This window comes from Propithecus coquereli, unplaced genomic scaffold (genome assembly GCF_000956105.1).
Source record: "Propithecus coquereli isolate 6110/MARCELLA unplaced genomic scaffold, Pcoq_1.0 Scaffold566, whole genome shotgun sequence".
NCBI classification, from domain to species: Eukaryota; Metazoa; Chordata; class Mammalia; order Primates; family Indriidae; genus Propithecus; species Propithecus coquereli.
In genome coordinates this window covers 825,927-840,933 of record NW_012151574.1, presented here as the reverse complement: position 1 = coordinate 840,933, position 15,007 = coordinate 825,927, and the positions used below count along the sequence as shown (strand labels likewise).

General features: G+C 48.1%; 1 protein-coding gene across 1 annotated transcript in view; it reads right to left on the bottom strand.

Moving 5' to 3' along the window:
* Positions 1-8,454: 8,454 nt before the first annotated feature.
* TOMM34 (translocase of outer mitochondrial membrane 34) overlaps positions 8,455-15,007 on the bottom strand; it is a 17,422-nt gene continuing 10,869 nt past the window's right edge. Inside the window, exons 5-7 of the mRNA XM_012657920.1 lie at positions 13,493-13,640; positions 9,737-9,863; positions 8,455-9,531 (exon numbers count right to left, since the gene is read on the bottom strand). Of these exons, the coding sequence (XP_012513374.1) occupies positions 9,427-9,531; positions 9,737-9,863; positions 13,493-13,640 (380 nt within the window). The 3' untranslated portion in view covers positions 8,455-9,426. The remainder of the gene's footprint in view (positions 9,532-9,736; positions 9,864-13,492; positions 13,641-15,007) is intronic.

The window sequence follows — 15,007 nt, the reverse complement described above, 5'->3', positions numbered from 1 at the left end:
AGGTCCTCTTCTTCCATGCAGCCTCCAGCACAGGCTGCGTACTATGGCTCCAGCCCTGTGCCACCCACCCAGCCTGCCCCCAGGTGGACGGCCCAGCCACCTAGACCTCCGTGTGAGTGACCCAGCCCCTTCTACCCTCCGCCTGGCCTGTGGGTGTGGACCCCATGAGGCAGTGATAACATAGGGGTCGGGCCTGGCTCTGCCACTTGCTGGGGGTAACGTCACCTCTCAGCCTCAATTTCCCCTTCTGAACAAGGGGATTGAGGTGTGTTGTAAAGCACCAAGCGCAGAGGCGAGCCTGGGAAAGACATGCAATGTAGCCAGTGCAGTGTAAGTGTCTGCAGAGATTTCTCTGATTTGGGGATCTGAAAAGTCTTGCAAAGCTGAGAAAATTAAGTTCCTCTGGCTATGTTGTTGACGAATGACTCTGCTCTGTAAGAGTGAAGTTCGCACTCGCTTGAAACTGTCTTGGGGGACTAAGGTGTATGATCATGGTGCTGATGCATCTTGAGGCTCTGGGTAGACACAAGTTTGCTTTGTCATTGCGGATTTCCACACCGCCCCCCTCCCTGGAGGTCTGGGTCTAGGTGAATTCACTCATCTTTCTGCTGTGAATTTCCTGATCCCCCTCCCCATGCTCTTGCTGGCCCTGGAATCTTCGGGGCACGATGTGCCTCTCTGATCATCCCCCACTTCTGCCCACTCCACCTTTGTCTCTCCATGGTATCAGCATCACAAGCTGCCTACCCTCCACCTGCCTCAATGATCCGGCCACCAGGCATCCCTCGGCGTCCCCCGGCCCACATCAGCAGCGTGAGACAGGCCTCTACCCAGGTGCCACGCCCAGTGCCGCACATCCAAAGAGTGGGTGAGTGTGGGCAGGGCCCAGAGGAGTACGGGGTGGGTTAGGGCTTGGTGCTGGGGTTGGCCCTGCAGGGGAATCAGGACAGCCTCCTTGGTGACCTTGCCGTATGCCCGCTTGGTGAGCGAGGCTGACCTTAGAGACCGTATGTGGCATGGTAGTTAGCTTGGCCTCCAGTTCCTGGGACCAACCCACTCTGTGGCCCTTGCTAACTACTGTATCTGATCGCCTAATCTTTAAAATAGGGATAAAAACGATACCCCCATTTTCTTTTGAGGATTAATGAGATCACACACACATGGGCTTAGCACTGGCCCTGAATCTCAGTGCGAGATACTGCAGTGGCTGTGCATGAGGGCGTATGTAGATTTTGGCTATAAGGCAAGGACATCTGTTCCTTCATTCAGCGAATGTTCTCATGTGCTGGCCCACGCTCGGGGGATTCTGCATGAACGAGCCACACTCAATCCCTGGCCTTAGGTTGCTGCCTGGCCCTGACATTTTGCTTATTTTCTTTCTTTCTTCCTTCTTTCCTTTTTTTTTTTTATTGCAGTAAAATATAACACAAAATTGACCACTTAACCATTTTTAAGTGTCTAGGTCAGTGGTGTTAAGTGCATTCACACTGTTGTGCCACCATCACCACCATTCATCTCTGGAACTCTATGCATTTTGCAAAACTGAAATTCTATAGCCATTAAACCCTAACTCCTCATTTTCCCTCCCCCCAGCCCCAGGCAGCCACCAGTCTGCTTTCTGTCTCTGTGAATTTGACCCTTCTAGTACCTCATATAAGTGGAATCATACAGTATTTGCCCTTTTGTGACTGGCTAAATTTCACTTAGCATGTCCTCAGAATGCATCTATGTGATAGCATGTGTCCACATCTCCTTCCTTTTTAAAGCTGAATAATAGTCCACTGTATGTGTGTACTACATTTTGTTTATCCATTCATTCATCTGTTGGTGGACACCTTGGTTGCTTCCACCTGTTGGATATTTTGAATAATGCTGCTATAAAATTTTGTGTACAAATACCATTTTGAGACCCTACTTTCAATCCTTTTGAGTATATACGCAGAAGTAGAATTGCTGGATGATATGGTAATTCTGTTTAATTTTTTGAGGAACCCCTACACTGTTTTCCATAGGGGCTACACCATTTTACATTCCTACCAACAGTACACAAATGTCCCAATTTCTTTTCTTTTTATTTTTTTGAGACAGGGTCTCACTCTGTTGCCCAGGTTAGAGTGCAAGTGGCATCATCATAGCTCACTGCAACCTCAAACTCCTGGACTCAAGTGATCCTCCTGCCCCAGCCTCCCAAGTAGTTGGGACTATAGTCGCACACTACCGTGCCTGGCTAATTTTATTTGTAGAGATGAGGTCTCGCTATTTTGCTCAGGCTGGCCTCAAACTCCTGGCCTTGAGGGATCATCCCACCTCGGCCTCCCAAAGTGCTAGGATTACAGGTGTGGGCCCCAACTTCTTTGCATTCTTGCTAACACTTGTTATTTTCTGTTTTGTTTTTTGATAGTAGCTATATGAACCTTATTTTTTCTTTTTTCCAGCCAATATTGGTACCCAGACCACAGGACCCAGTGGGGCAGGATGCTTCACGCCAGGCCGGCCTCCCCCTCCATACAAATGTTCTTCAGCAACATACAACATCCCTCGGGTAAGGCTGGCCTGGCCGCCTGCTCAGTCTGGGCTCCAGAAGGCCTGGCTCAGAACCTTGGCTAAGGTGTTGGGCCTTGGCTTTCTTTATTTTCTTGGCTCATAAAGTTTCATTTATTAATATGTGTAATCAATAAGAGATCACCCTTACAGAAGGGGAAGGAAGGCCAGGGTCACGTTTGTTTATTAATTACAATTTGCTTTGCCCAAGTTATTACCAAAATTAATTTGGATTTCATTAGTATTTGTGTTAAGCAAATACTAGAATACAAGCAACAAGAAAAGGTATTCTAAAAATATGTAGAGCATTGAAGGGATAAGATTATCCTCAAAACCTAACTGAAAATACTATAATTAAATGAAAGGCTGTGTATTTATCTCCCTGCCCCCAAAAAAGTCTGAAATTCATGATTATCACATCCTGTCCAGAATTTAAATGTCTAGTTTGAACTATTCCTTGCAAGGATGAACAAGAATAGTCTTTAAACAGCAAAACACTTTTAAAGTTACCAAGGTGTGAAAGGGTCAGAGAGTGCTGAGGATGTGTCCGTAAAGCTACCTGATCACAAGTTCTTTGTCTGGCGCAGTGTCATTTGTATAATGCATGGCTTTCATTTGGCAACATCCATCATGGGCCTTAACAGGTCTGCAGCACCACAGAAAACTTCCACGTTAGAGCATCATTCTATCTCCTAACCCACCGTGCCCTTGTTAGGGGCCCTCTGCCACCTGGTCATCCAGACCTTGCCCCTGCTTCCCTCGTCCAGAGCCCTCCTGGCCTCGTGTTCACCTGACAGGGTAAGTGTTTCAAGGCCTTGCCAGTCCGTGGTGGTTAAGCGATGTGTCCCTGGCACCGTGCAGGTCCAGGAGCCCGCAGTGCACGTCCCCGGACAGGAGCCCCTGACCACGTCCATGCTGGCTGCGGCGTCCCCGAACGAGCAAAAGCAGATGATTGGTGAGTGGCTGCTTCTCCTGCTCCTGAGCAAGAAGAGGGCAGGGAGCTGGATTTTACACTAGCTGGGAATTGCCCTGCCTGGAGGACAGACGAGAGGGTGAGGTCCAGCTTTCTTGCTGACCAACCTGCTGGCTGGCCCTGCTCAAGCTGCCCCTGCTCTCCAGGTCCCTTTCTCTTGCTTTAAAACACTGGTCAGACTGGATGGTCCCAAAGTTTGTTCCAGCTCTGCTGTCCTGTGACTCTGACTTAGAGTGGGCGACACCCAGACATGGGGAGATCAGGGTTAGGAGGACTGTGGGTATGGTCTTGGGCGTCTGTGGGGAAATGGCGGGAAGGTGGGCGTTACCGTTCCTCACACCCCTCCTGAACGGGAGGAAGTCCCGGTGCCCGCCGCAGGGAGGCATGGAATGTGTGTGCACTGGGTGAGCACATGTTGTTCCCCACTGGACTCTGGGTTCCTTGCGCAATTCATCTCCCTCCCTAGTGTCTGTGACAGGCCCCTGCTAAAAGAATTACCACTAGTTTTTCAATGAGCAAGTTTGTTCCTGGTTGGCAGGTTCTTCATGGCCACCAAGATCTCTGGACCCTTCACTGAAGGCCCCCATTGCCACCACCCCATTGTTTCCTCAGCTTACTTAGGGTTTTGCCACTTTACAGCACCCCAGAGAAATTTTAAATGAGCTTAATGAGGTAGAAGGCTTCGTTAGCAGTTCCCTGCACACGTCTTCACTTTCCTCATGGAAGACCCCTCCACCTCCCCCCACTTAAGGCAGTCTAGCCTGGCTGGGCCCTCCACACATTGCCGACCACCACACTAGGCCCTGTCACTAGAGATACCTGATGGTGGAAAGTGAATTCATCCTAAGTGTTTTTCTCCCCACCCTGCCCCCAAAAGTCTCAAGTTGAGCATCATCATATCCTGTCTAGAATGTCAGTGTGTATACTACTTCACGCTATTTCTTGCAAAATGAACACGAGTGGTCTTTAAACAGCAACCAACTTTGTGTCAGAACCCATCCTGCAGAACGCTGCACATATAACGTCAAACTTGATTCTGAAATTGTCTTCCACGGTGGGATTTGCTGAGCCAACCTTGCGGTGGGGAAAAGAGGCTGCCAGTAAGGTTCAGCACACAGTTCCTGGACAAGAACCCATTTGTCCTCCCTGCTCCATGCCATGCTACCACCCCTGGGACGCCAGGGTGTGAGCTGGGTGTGTGCACCAGCCATTGGAGGGTGTTCTACACAGGGGAGCGTCTCTACCACCTTATCCGTGGCGTCCACACGCGGCTGGCCGGCAAGATCACGGGCATGTTGCTAGAGATCGACAACTCGGAGCTGTTGCTCATGCTGGAGTCCCCAGAGTCCCTCCATGCCAAGGTAGGCCAGAGCCTGGGCAGCAGGGAGCCCTGAGAGGGCAGGAGGGAGAGCTAAAGATGGAGTGTCCTAGTCAAGCTCATGGGCAGCTGTTTGGCCAGATACAGTTTGCCTTCTTGCTGGTACCTGAAGGCCTACCGAATCCTGGCGTGGGAGAGGGCCTTCATTGAGGCTTTGCTTCTTCCAACTAATTCTGTGTGGGCCCAGAGGCAAGGTTTTGGTACAAGGAGGTGCATTCTGCCTCAGTATAGGGTTAAGGTTTTTCCAGCTGTCCAGCAGTGAACCTGTCTCAGAGGTGACTGTGGGCGTGGGATCTCGCGAGTGTGAGGGTTCTGCAGAGGTGCCGTGGATGGAGGAGGATCCTCAGATCCAGCATGCTAGGAGCGGGGGGGGGGGGGGCGGTGTCAAGGCTCTTCTGGGACCTGCTGGGATGCTACACTAAGTCCCTCCAACTTGCGTCCCCCAGGTGGAAGAGGCAGTGGCCGTGCTGCAGGCGCACCAGGCCATGGAGCCCGTGCACTGAAAATAGGTAGGTGGGAGGGTGGGAGTGGGGGCATTGGTGAGAGCAGCAGCCGAGCCCAGGAGAAGCTGTAAAGAACTGGGCAGGAACTGGCTGCCACAAACCCACCTCAACCATGCTGTGTCACTGGCTTTCTCTGAAGAGCCACGGAGTTTGGGGAAAGCTGTGAGAATCAAAGGAGATGGCTAAGCGTGTGATTGCAGCGGGTGTTGATGACGGCGCAGAGTGCAGGAGGTGCTCTCTTGCCAGCTGCCCTGCCCGGCTCACACACGCTAGGCTGGGCTTTCCCTGGGCACTGCTTGCTCCATTCGCCTGCCAGAAGGTCTGGCCTGGGCTACTCCACCTTCTTCGTCAGCCATACTCTAGAAACATTCATTTTTACCTTTTCGTTCCCAGAAAACGGACTCCTCACATCCACAGCTGCCAAAGGAACAGCGTTTCCTGTTCTCGGCTCCCAGGCCCTTGTGAGCTGTAACTTAATTCCCAAATGGTCTGTCTGTACTTGAGCTCTGTATGCAGAATGAAGGCTGGTCACCCAGCCAGCCTATGGCTTTTGCTTTGTGTATTAAAAGTGCTGCAAAATCTGTCTCGCCTCCCAGGAGGCCTTCTTATGTCTGAGGGAGGTGGGGACAGAGCAAAGGGTAGACTTGACTTGGGTGTGGCTTTGGCTATAAGGAGCAGAAACCTAGACGAGCATTGACGTCCACAGAGGGTGTGTACGCCAGGTCAGAACTGTCAGGAACTGACCCATCCATGGTACAGTGGACAACCAAATGGACGTCACGCAGCAGTGCCCCAAAGCTGCAGTACCCACGTCTGACATGCGAGGCGTTTCTGGGCTCCTGGCAGGGCAGGCAGCGCCCGTTTGCTTCTCGGCTCCAGGCTGGCTGGCTGAGGGGTTGTGCAGCCTAATTAAAGAAGAATCCTTGTACAAATGCCGTAGGGTAGCTTCCCAGGTCTGGATTTTCTTCCCCTGCGGGGAATGTGGGGGAGCCGCTCAGACAGGTCCTTCGGGACAGTCAGTGCTCACCCCGCTCAGGGGTGTACACTCCAGCTGTCCTCTCTGTACCTGAACCGCCAAAAGCCAGTGGAGACGATCGGGCCGGCAGATTGGTTCTGCCAGACATTTACCAGCAACAGATTCACCTGAGTCCTCAAGGTGGCTCTGCCCGTCTGTCTCAGCTTCCCGCTTCCTGTTTTCCACAAACATTTCAAACTGTCTTCACTCCTCAAGCCTCCAGCCGGTCACCTAGTCCCAGCCACCCGCCTCTCTGGCTGCTTCTGGTCTGTCCCCTGTGCAGATCTTCTCCTGGATGCTGACCGCCGGCACTTCCTCAGGCTTTGCCCTCTTTTTTCCTCACTCCCTTTTCTCCTCCTCGGCTACCTAATTTACAAACACATCTTCAGTTTGCTGCCAGTCTAGGATGACCCCCAATTTTTCCCTTCAGCCTAGTCCACCCTCAGGAGCTCCTGGGTCACATCTCACCCCACTGCTTGCGTGCCGTCAGCACCTGGGTATCCCAATAACACTTCAAGCTCACGTCTAAAACCAGCTCATGATTTAGCATCCCCTCCCCTCATTCTCTGCCACCCTCTTCCAGTGTTCTCTTGTCTCAGTTAATGGCCCCTCCTTCATTTCGCTGCAAAAGCCTAAATCTGAGATCTGAGTTTCCCCAGCCAGCTGCCATGTCACTCTCTCTCTCATCTTCCATAGGAAATCCATTTTACCTCCTTCTCTTCCCTAAATCCACTGCCATCATCCTAATCCGAGCTCAGGGGGACTCCTGCTCTCACTGCCTTGCACTAGTTTAACTGCAGCCACCCTGGCCCTCCAGGCCTCCACCATGCAGTCCAAAGGCTTTTTTTCAAGATGCAAATCTGATGTCTCATCCTTGCAGAAATCCTTCAGCAGTTTCTCATCATTAGAATAAGGACAAAACTTGCACGGCCCACGAGACCCTGCATGATCTGGCCCCCACATGGGAGTCTATGGAAGACTCTTATTCCCATGGAGTGACTCTTTTATCTTCTCTTGGGGTGGGGGATGGAATTCCATGATTAAGACAACCACATCAATAGCTGTCTGTTGTAGAAACATGAACCTATGAGAAGCAGTTTTAATCCTCAAAGCCTCTCTGGAAATTACAGAATGGTGTAAGTTTCAAAGATGGGTGATGGGATAAGGAAGCTTATCACACTGTGTTTATTGGAAACTTCTGTTTTCACTAGCAAATCAAGACACTTGCTTTCTAGAGCTCGAGAGGATGCTATAAGCCAGTTGGGACTGGATGGCACCACTAAACCTAATTTGAGTCAGAGCCTTGCCTGCTTCAGAGGCGGCAATAGAAGGGTGGTACAGCTCCCCGCTTTGAGACCGTCCCCTGACCATGCCCAGCTTTGCCTAAAATCCACTTCTGCCAGGAGAGCAGTGATTGCTGAAACAGAGACTCATGCTTACCAATGCTCAGCCGCAGTGTGCTTAACAGCTGAATGTTGCTTAGTGCTATTCGACAGGGAGCAAAGGGAAAACCCAAATCCTTTGTCTCTCTGCAGAATCATAAAACTTCTTTGATAAGGTGAAAACAATTTAACTAGGACACAGTCCAGGAAGGGGAGGCAGCCTGCAGTTCTCGCCAGCCTCACCCCATGCCACGTTCCATGAACCTGAATGGCCCTTTTGGTCCCTGCACTTACCCTGTCCTCCCAAACAGGGCCTTGCAGACACTGTTCTGTTCTCCACACCTGCCTCCCCTCCCCTCTTCACTCGTTAACCTCCCACTTTAGAACCCAACCCCAGCTTTACTTCCTCAGGGACCCCTTTCCCTCCACTGTGACACTCCCCATTCTTTGGCAGGTAAAGCACTGTTTGATGACTCAGGACTCACAACACTTAGGCCAGCTGCGATTTATACTCGTGTGATTTTTCTGATTAACTTCTTGCCTTCCCGATGCACCATCACCCCTCTGAGAGCAGGGGCTGTGCCTATTTGCTGTCGTCTCCCCAGCACTACACCAATGCCTGGTCCACGCAGACGTTTCAGTGTATTTGTTCAATGATTGGATGAATGCCCAATATGAAATAGCTTTTATTATTATTACTACCAAGTTCCAGGCGCAAAGCTGAAAAGGCACAAATGAAAGTACAACAGACATTTATGTAGAAGAAAGCCTTTTAATGCAATAGCTTAAACACACAGTTCAACAAAATCCGTCAGTTCAAATTAACTTCAACATATTACAAAGAACTATGATGCCTGGAGAAGGCCACTGTTGGAGCAAAAAGGCAAGTTCCTGCCCAGAAAAGAAGGACAGTGACCTCCAGGAGGCCTCTCTCCCTATCCTACCTCCAGGAGGAGCAGCCACAACCACTGGGCTCTTGAAACAGCTTAGGTACCTCCATGCAGAAGGCAGCGGCACAGAGTCAAGGACAGAGCCATCCAAGGGTCAGGGCTCTGCCTGCCCAACAAAGGAGGACCTGGACAAAAGGCACTGGGGCTCAGACACAGGAGACTGTGCCAAGGACAGACAGGGATAGCAACCGCACACAGGGGAGATTGCAGCCCTGGAGAACCAGCTCAACAGGCTGCTTTGGGTCAGGGTTTTCTAGCTTAGCCCCCACCCCCACCCCAGCTCCGGTGTTCAGATTAACTGCAGTGGGGGGGGGGGCTGGTGGAGCTACAAGGGCAGCACTCAGTTTGAAGCATGCTGGGGGCAGCAACAAAGCCAACTGCTTTGCTGACGAGGACCTGTCTGTATGATCCGCTATCTGAGGCAAGGGGGTTGGGGACAGGGCGTCAGCTTCACGCTTCAGCCTAGTGGGGACCTTTCTGGCGAAACAACAACGTCTGTTTGACTACATTGAGCTTAATTTGAACAAGCAAAGCCCCTTAAGGGGTGGGAGGCCATCGAGGGGCCGGGGAGGGTGCTTCAGAGGTCACTCCGGGACATGCTGGGTTTCAGGAGCGGGCAGAGGCAGCAACCCCTGGCTTCTCTGGGTCAGGTCAGGCAGAGGCTCCTGCTGTCCTCCTGGGCTCTTAGTTTAGGTTCTGCTTCACTTCCTGCCGCAACTTCTGTGCAGGGCCGTTCCTGGGCTCAATTTGTAGGAGACTGCTGATGTCTGCCAAGCTGGATTTATAGTCCTAACAGAAGAGAGGAGAGTGTGGGGAAGGTGCTGAGGCAATGGAGTATTTTCAAACCCCAGCCTGCAGGCTTCCCCCGAGGCCCCAGGATGAGAAGGAAAGCGGCAGAGACCGACCACCCTGCCTTGACTATACTCTAGAAGTGCTGCCGCTGGCACAAATCTCAGTGGCTTATGCTGTTACCTCTGGCCAGGATCTTTTTTACCTTGAGTGCCTTGTAGGCTTGAGCTCGCCTGTAAAATGCCTTCACGTTCCTTCCATCCAGCTTGAGAGCTTCCGTGCAATCCTTCACTGCTTCCTTGTACTGCTTCAGGGCCAAATAGCAGAGCGCTCTGATAGGGAGAGACCATTTCAGAAGTTTTAGTCACTTGTGGGCCACCAGCTGTGAGGTAGCCTGAAAAGTGATCTCTGATTTGCTGAACACCTACTCTGTGCTGGTTACTTTCTATCTTCTTTGATCCTCACAACCATCCTACCCCCTTTTTGAGATGAAACGCTGGCTCAGAAGAGTAAAGGGACTTGCCCCAGGTACCACCAGTACTGAGGGGGCAACCTGAGGTTCAAACTGGGGGCGTCTGCACAACTCCAGATTCTGACCTTGTTTAGTTCTGTCACTCTGCACTTCACTCACCTGTACTGTGCTCTTTCAAGCAAAGAAAGTGTTTCCTGAAACCTTCTCCTTGATGATTAAAAAATTATCTCCTTAAGAAAAAATAAACAAATACTGAACTCTAATTAATGACATAAGGCTGGCCGGGCACAGTGGCTCACGCCTATAATCCTAGCACTCTGGGAGGCTGAGGCTGGTGGATCGTTTGAGCTCAAGAGTTCGAGACCAGCCTGAGCAAGAGCCAGACCCCATCTCTACTAAACATAGAAAGAAATTAGCTGGACAACTAAAGATATATAGAAAAAATTAGCCAGGCATGGTGGCGCATGCCTGTAGTCCCAGCTACTCGGGAGGCTGAGGCAGGAGGATTCCTTGAGCCCAGGAGTTTGAGGTTGCTGTGAGCTAGGCTGATGCCACGGCACTCTAGCCTGGGCAACAGAGTGAGACTCTGTCTCAAAAAAAAAGAAAAAAGAAAAAAAACAACAGTCAGATGTGTGGGAGCTCATTATGGAAGTTCGTCCATTCCACCTCACTGTTTTCAGTGTGTCCAGGGTGCAGCTGGATGTGTCAGGATTTATTTTACCGATTTCCTATCGGGGGCTATTTTTCATTGTTTCCAGTTTGTAAATAAATGATGCTACATTTAACGTCCTCATACAAGGAACTGCTGGGTCAAAAGACATATGCATTTTAAATTTTTACTATTACTGCCCAAATGCTCTCCAAAAAAACTGTACTATTAAGAACAGTTTTTGACAGAGCCTATTTTCCTACAACTGTACCAACCCTGGGTCTCAAGCTTTAATTTCTACCAATGGAAGAAAATGATATCTCATTGTTTTAATTGCTTTAAATATGGGTAAAGCTGAACATCTTTACATAGGTCTTTTATTTTTTTATTTTTAAGACTAGTCAAGTGCACTAGTGAGAAGGGGGGAAAGTAGTAGAACAAGGAGTTCAATCTGTCACTATGAACAATCAAGTGAGATAACTCACTACCTTCAGACCAGCCAACATAAGGTCTTTTTTAATCTATGGAATCAAATTTCTCTAACTTTTCCTTCAGTGACTTCCGTGAGTTACTTTCCTCCACATAAGAATACTTTCCCCATTGCAAGATAATTAGCACACATGTTCTTTCAGAACTTAATGGTTTTACTGTTTACATCTGAAACTGTAATCCACTTAGAATTTATTTTAAAATAAGAATTGGGTGCACCAGGAACTGTGTAAAGGATAAATAATAATAATAATAATAAAAAAGAACTGAGGTAGGATTCAGGTTTATTTTTCACTCTTACCCAGCCAATCCAACACCATTTATTGAATAATCCCTTTTCTCCCTATACTTTATCATACACTAAATTCTCTTTTGCTGTTGTTCTCATTTTTTCCTAACAAACTTTGGAATCACTATCATGAATTTCAAAATTCTACTAGTCCTTTGTGATTGCACAGGATTTACATTATAAATTAACTTAGAGAAAAACCACCTCCTTGTAGCAATTTGAAGACAGGCACAAATTCTTTGGTGCTCTTCCCATTGAGAGGTGGAGGGGTCTCTGTTCTCTCGCTTTGAATTTAGGCAGGCTCTGTGACTGTTCTGACCGACAGAGGAAAGGACATGATGTGACAGTGTGGCACAGACACTTTGCATGAAGAACAGTAAACAAAACATAGTTACAAATTTGGTAAAAATCCAGAAAAATGAGTTAATGGAGGTATTCACCAGCGTAAGGTAATAAACAAGCCCAAAGAGTGCCCAGAGAAAATGGAGTTAGAAGATGGTGCCACACAAACATGGAACAAAAAGGCTGTAGGCTTATTTTTCAAGTGAGCCTGGCAGACTGAGGCACCCCTGGTCCAATCTGCAGTAAAATCATAGGTGCAAAATCCCAAAATCCAACCTTTAAAACTGCAAGTTCTCTTTCAACTCATTTGGCAAAACCCGAAATGAGTTGACATGAAGCTACTTAGTTTCTTTATCCCATCCCATGTGAACATGGCATTTCCATGTTCCACTTGTAGAAATACTAATAACTTACTTCAGTAAGCTGCCCAGACCCCGCTACAGTGCTATGTAATTCAGCATGTGGACTGTATTACCTCACTAAAATCTGAAACACATTTTATCCCAAGAGTTTGGAATAAGAAATAGTCTGCCTACATTAGACCCAAGGTAGATAGATATTTACTTACTTACTTATTTGTTTGTTTGTTTTGAGACAGGGTCTCTTTCTGTTACCAGGCTGGAGTGCAGTCGTGTCATCATAGCTCACAGCAACCTCAAACTCCTGGGCTCAAGTGACCCTCCTGCCTCAGCCTCCGGAGTAGCTGGGACTACAGGTGAGCACCACCACTCCTGGCTAATTTTTCTATTTTTTGTAGAGACAGGGTCTTGCTCTTGCTCAGGCTGGTCTCCAACTCCTGACCTCCCAAAGTGTCAGGATTACAGGTGTGGGCCACCACACCTAGCATAGACCCAAGATTCTGAACTAGAGAGTGAAATGTGTATGTTGATAGGGAAGGAGAAACAGACATTTTTTAATACATGTTTTATAATAAATGTTTGGATCAGATATGATTTCTTGATGAATGTTTGAAGCTTCTGAGAGTAAAATTAACAGGAAGATCTCATTGGAGCCAGATTCCAATTCCGGTGCCACCATTTACTGGCTGGGTAAGCTCAGGCAAAGCCCTTCCTTCTCTGAGCCTCGATTTTCTCAACTTTAAAACAGGAAGAACACCTACCACCTATACTTCTGAGCACTGTTGCTGAGTAATGACTCCCACGCAATAAAGGGACAGTACCCTGGCTCCCAGGCTCTGTCAGTGGTCACTGACAGCGGCTCCTGGTACAGGGCCTTCTACAGGCCCCCAAGTCTAACCCCTCTGGCTAGACTACACCCCTCCTTCCTGCTCCCAGGCCAGGTCATAGTTATCCCACACTATGGCTTCTGGGCCAGTACTCTTAGACAGAAATGGTGCCAAAACTTCTAACAGGAGGGTCTTGAAGAAACCATGGGGTTGGGAGCAGGGTAGGGGGTGAAGAGACTAAGAGACTTGTGTTTAGGTTGTGTCTGTACAGCAAGCACACTGCTTTTACTTATATTGTATGCTTAGGAAAATTGTGGGGAGAGGGGCTAACAAAACCCAGGCTACCCTTTGGCATCCCTTAGCTCTACCCTTTAAGAGAGCGAATGCCACTGGCAATGCCCAGCTCACAGCGTGAACGCACGCTTTGAGCTGTAACAGACTGACCAAATGCTGGGGAGGAAGAGCCCACCAGAGTCCAAGAGAAGACTATGGAACACAACACCCAATGTCTTGAAGCAGCTGTGAAGAAGATACCTGTTGCTGTATGTCGCAGATTCCTGGTTACTAAACAAGAGGCTTTCATTGTACTTCTCAACAGCTTTCTTATGGTTCCCCTTCTTTACAAGCTCATTGCCTTCTTCCTTCAGAACTCTGGCTCTCTCCGCAGCCCCCGCAGAAGGCACTAGACACAAATTCAGAAGAGGAAAAAACCATGGAGCAGGTACCCAACTGAGATCGATGAGATCTCTTCAGCATCGTCTCTCCCTCAGAGATCTCCTACACTGTTGTAAATTATCCTTCCTGATTAATGATTCCCCCCCAGTTAATGGCTTCTGGAAAATTAAACAGTTTTTCATTCACAAGAAGTTGGGGACTCCTGATACAAACACATTTATTCACATATATAATAACATACACATGATAAAAAGCAACCCAAATGGCCTTGTCACTGCCACTTGGTAGGTGGAAGATCTTGTATGAGCAACCTAACTTTTGGAGCTCAAATTCCTCACCAGTACAACGGGGAAATACTTACTCCACATGTGGCTATTTTCAGGGTCAAATCTGAGAATACACAAGAAAGGAAACTTAAAGCAGGAGAATAAGTAAGTAAATATTGATAAACAAGAATCTATTAAAGAAAGGGTGTAGCTTCTGGGCTTTCAGAAAAGGACAGAAGAGCCCGCTATTTCTCAACTCCGTTTTGGTCTGTGTCTGTGACTGTCCTTCCTCACCTAACACATGCAGCTCTGCTCCAGCCTTCAGGGAGAGAGAGGAGAGAGAACAAGGTGAAACCCAAGCTGCTCAACCAGGCTTCCAGGCCCTTCACTGCTTGGCCCCAATTAAATGTTCCATCCTCAGCTCCGTATCACTTGCTTTTTTAATTTTTAAAAACTATCTTTATAAAATACTGAATATTTATGACCCAGGGTAAGGTTATAGGAATAAAACTAACACCCTGAACTCATCTCCCAGCTTAAGAAAGAGAACATTACTAGGACCTTTGAAGTCCTGGGGGCCCCTTCTCAATTCAATCCACCCCGGGAGGAAACTATTATTCCCAATTCTATTAATATGCTTCTTCCCTTATTTTTTTTTTAAGTTTATACATGGTATTACCCATAAATCGTTTGTTATTTGTTTTTGAACTTCATATCGAAGAATAAATAAGTCTACGTATTCTTTTATGGCCTGCTTTTTCTTTTTGTTCTCAACATTATCTTCCTGAGACTCATCTGTGTTGATGCATACATGTACCTGTAGTTCATTCATTTTCATTGCTGCAATACCACAATTGATTTCTCCATTCTCCTATTTATAGAGATTTGGGTTATCTCTAGTTTTGTTTTTTTGCTAGTACAAACACATTCTACCATGAGCATTCCTGTACATATCTCCCTGTGCACATATGCACGTTTCTCTAGAAATATTAGGTTATTAAGTACGGAATGTCTGATGTCCTTAAATACTAAGTTTGACAGTTGGTATCTCTGACATTTCACTTTTTTTTTTTCTTTTTTTTTGAGACAGAGTCTCACTCTGTTGCCC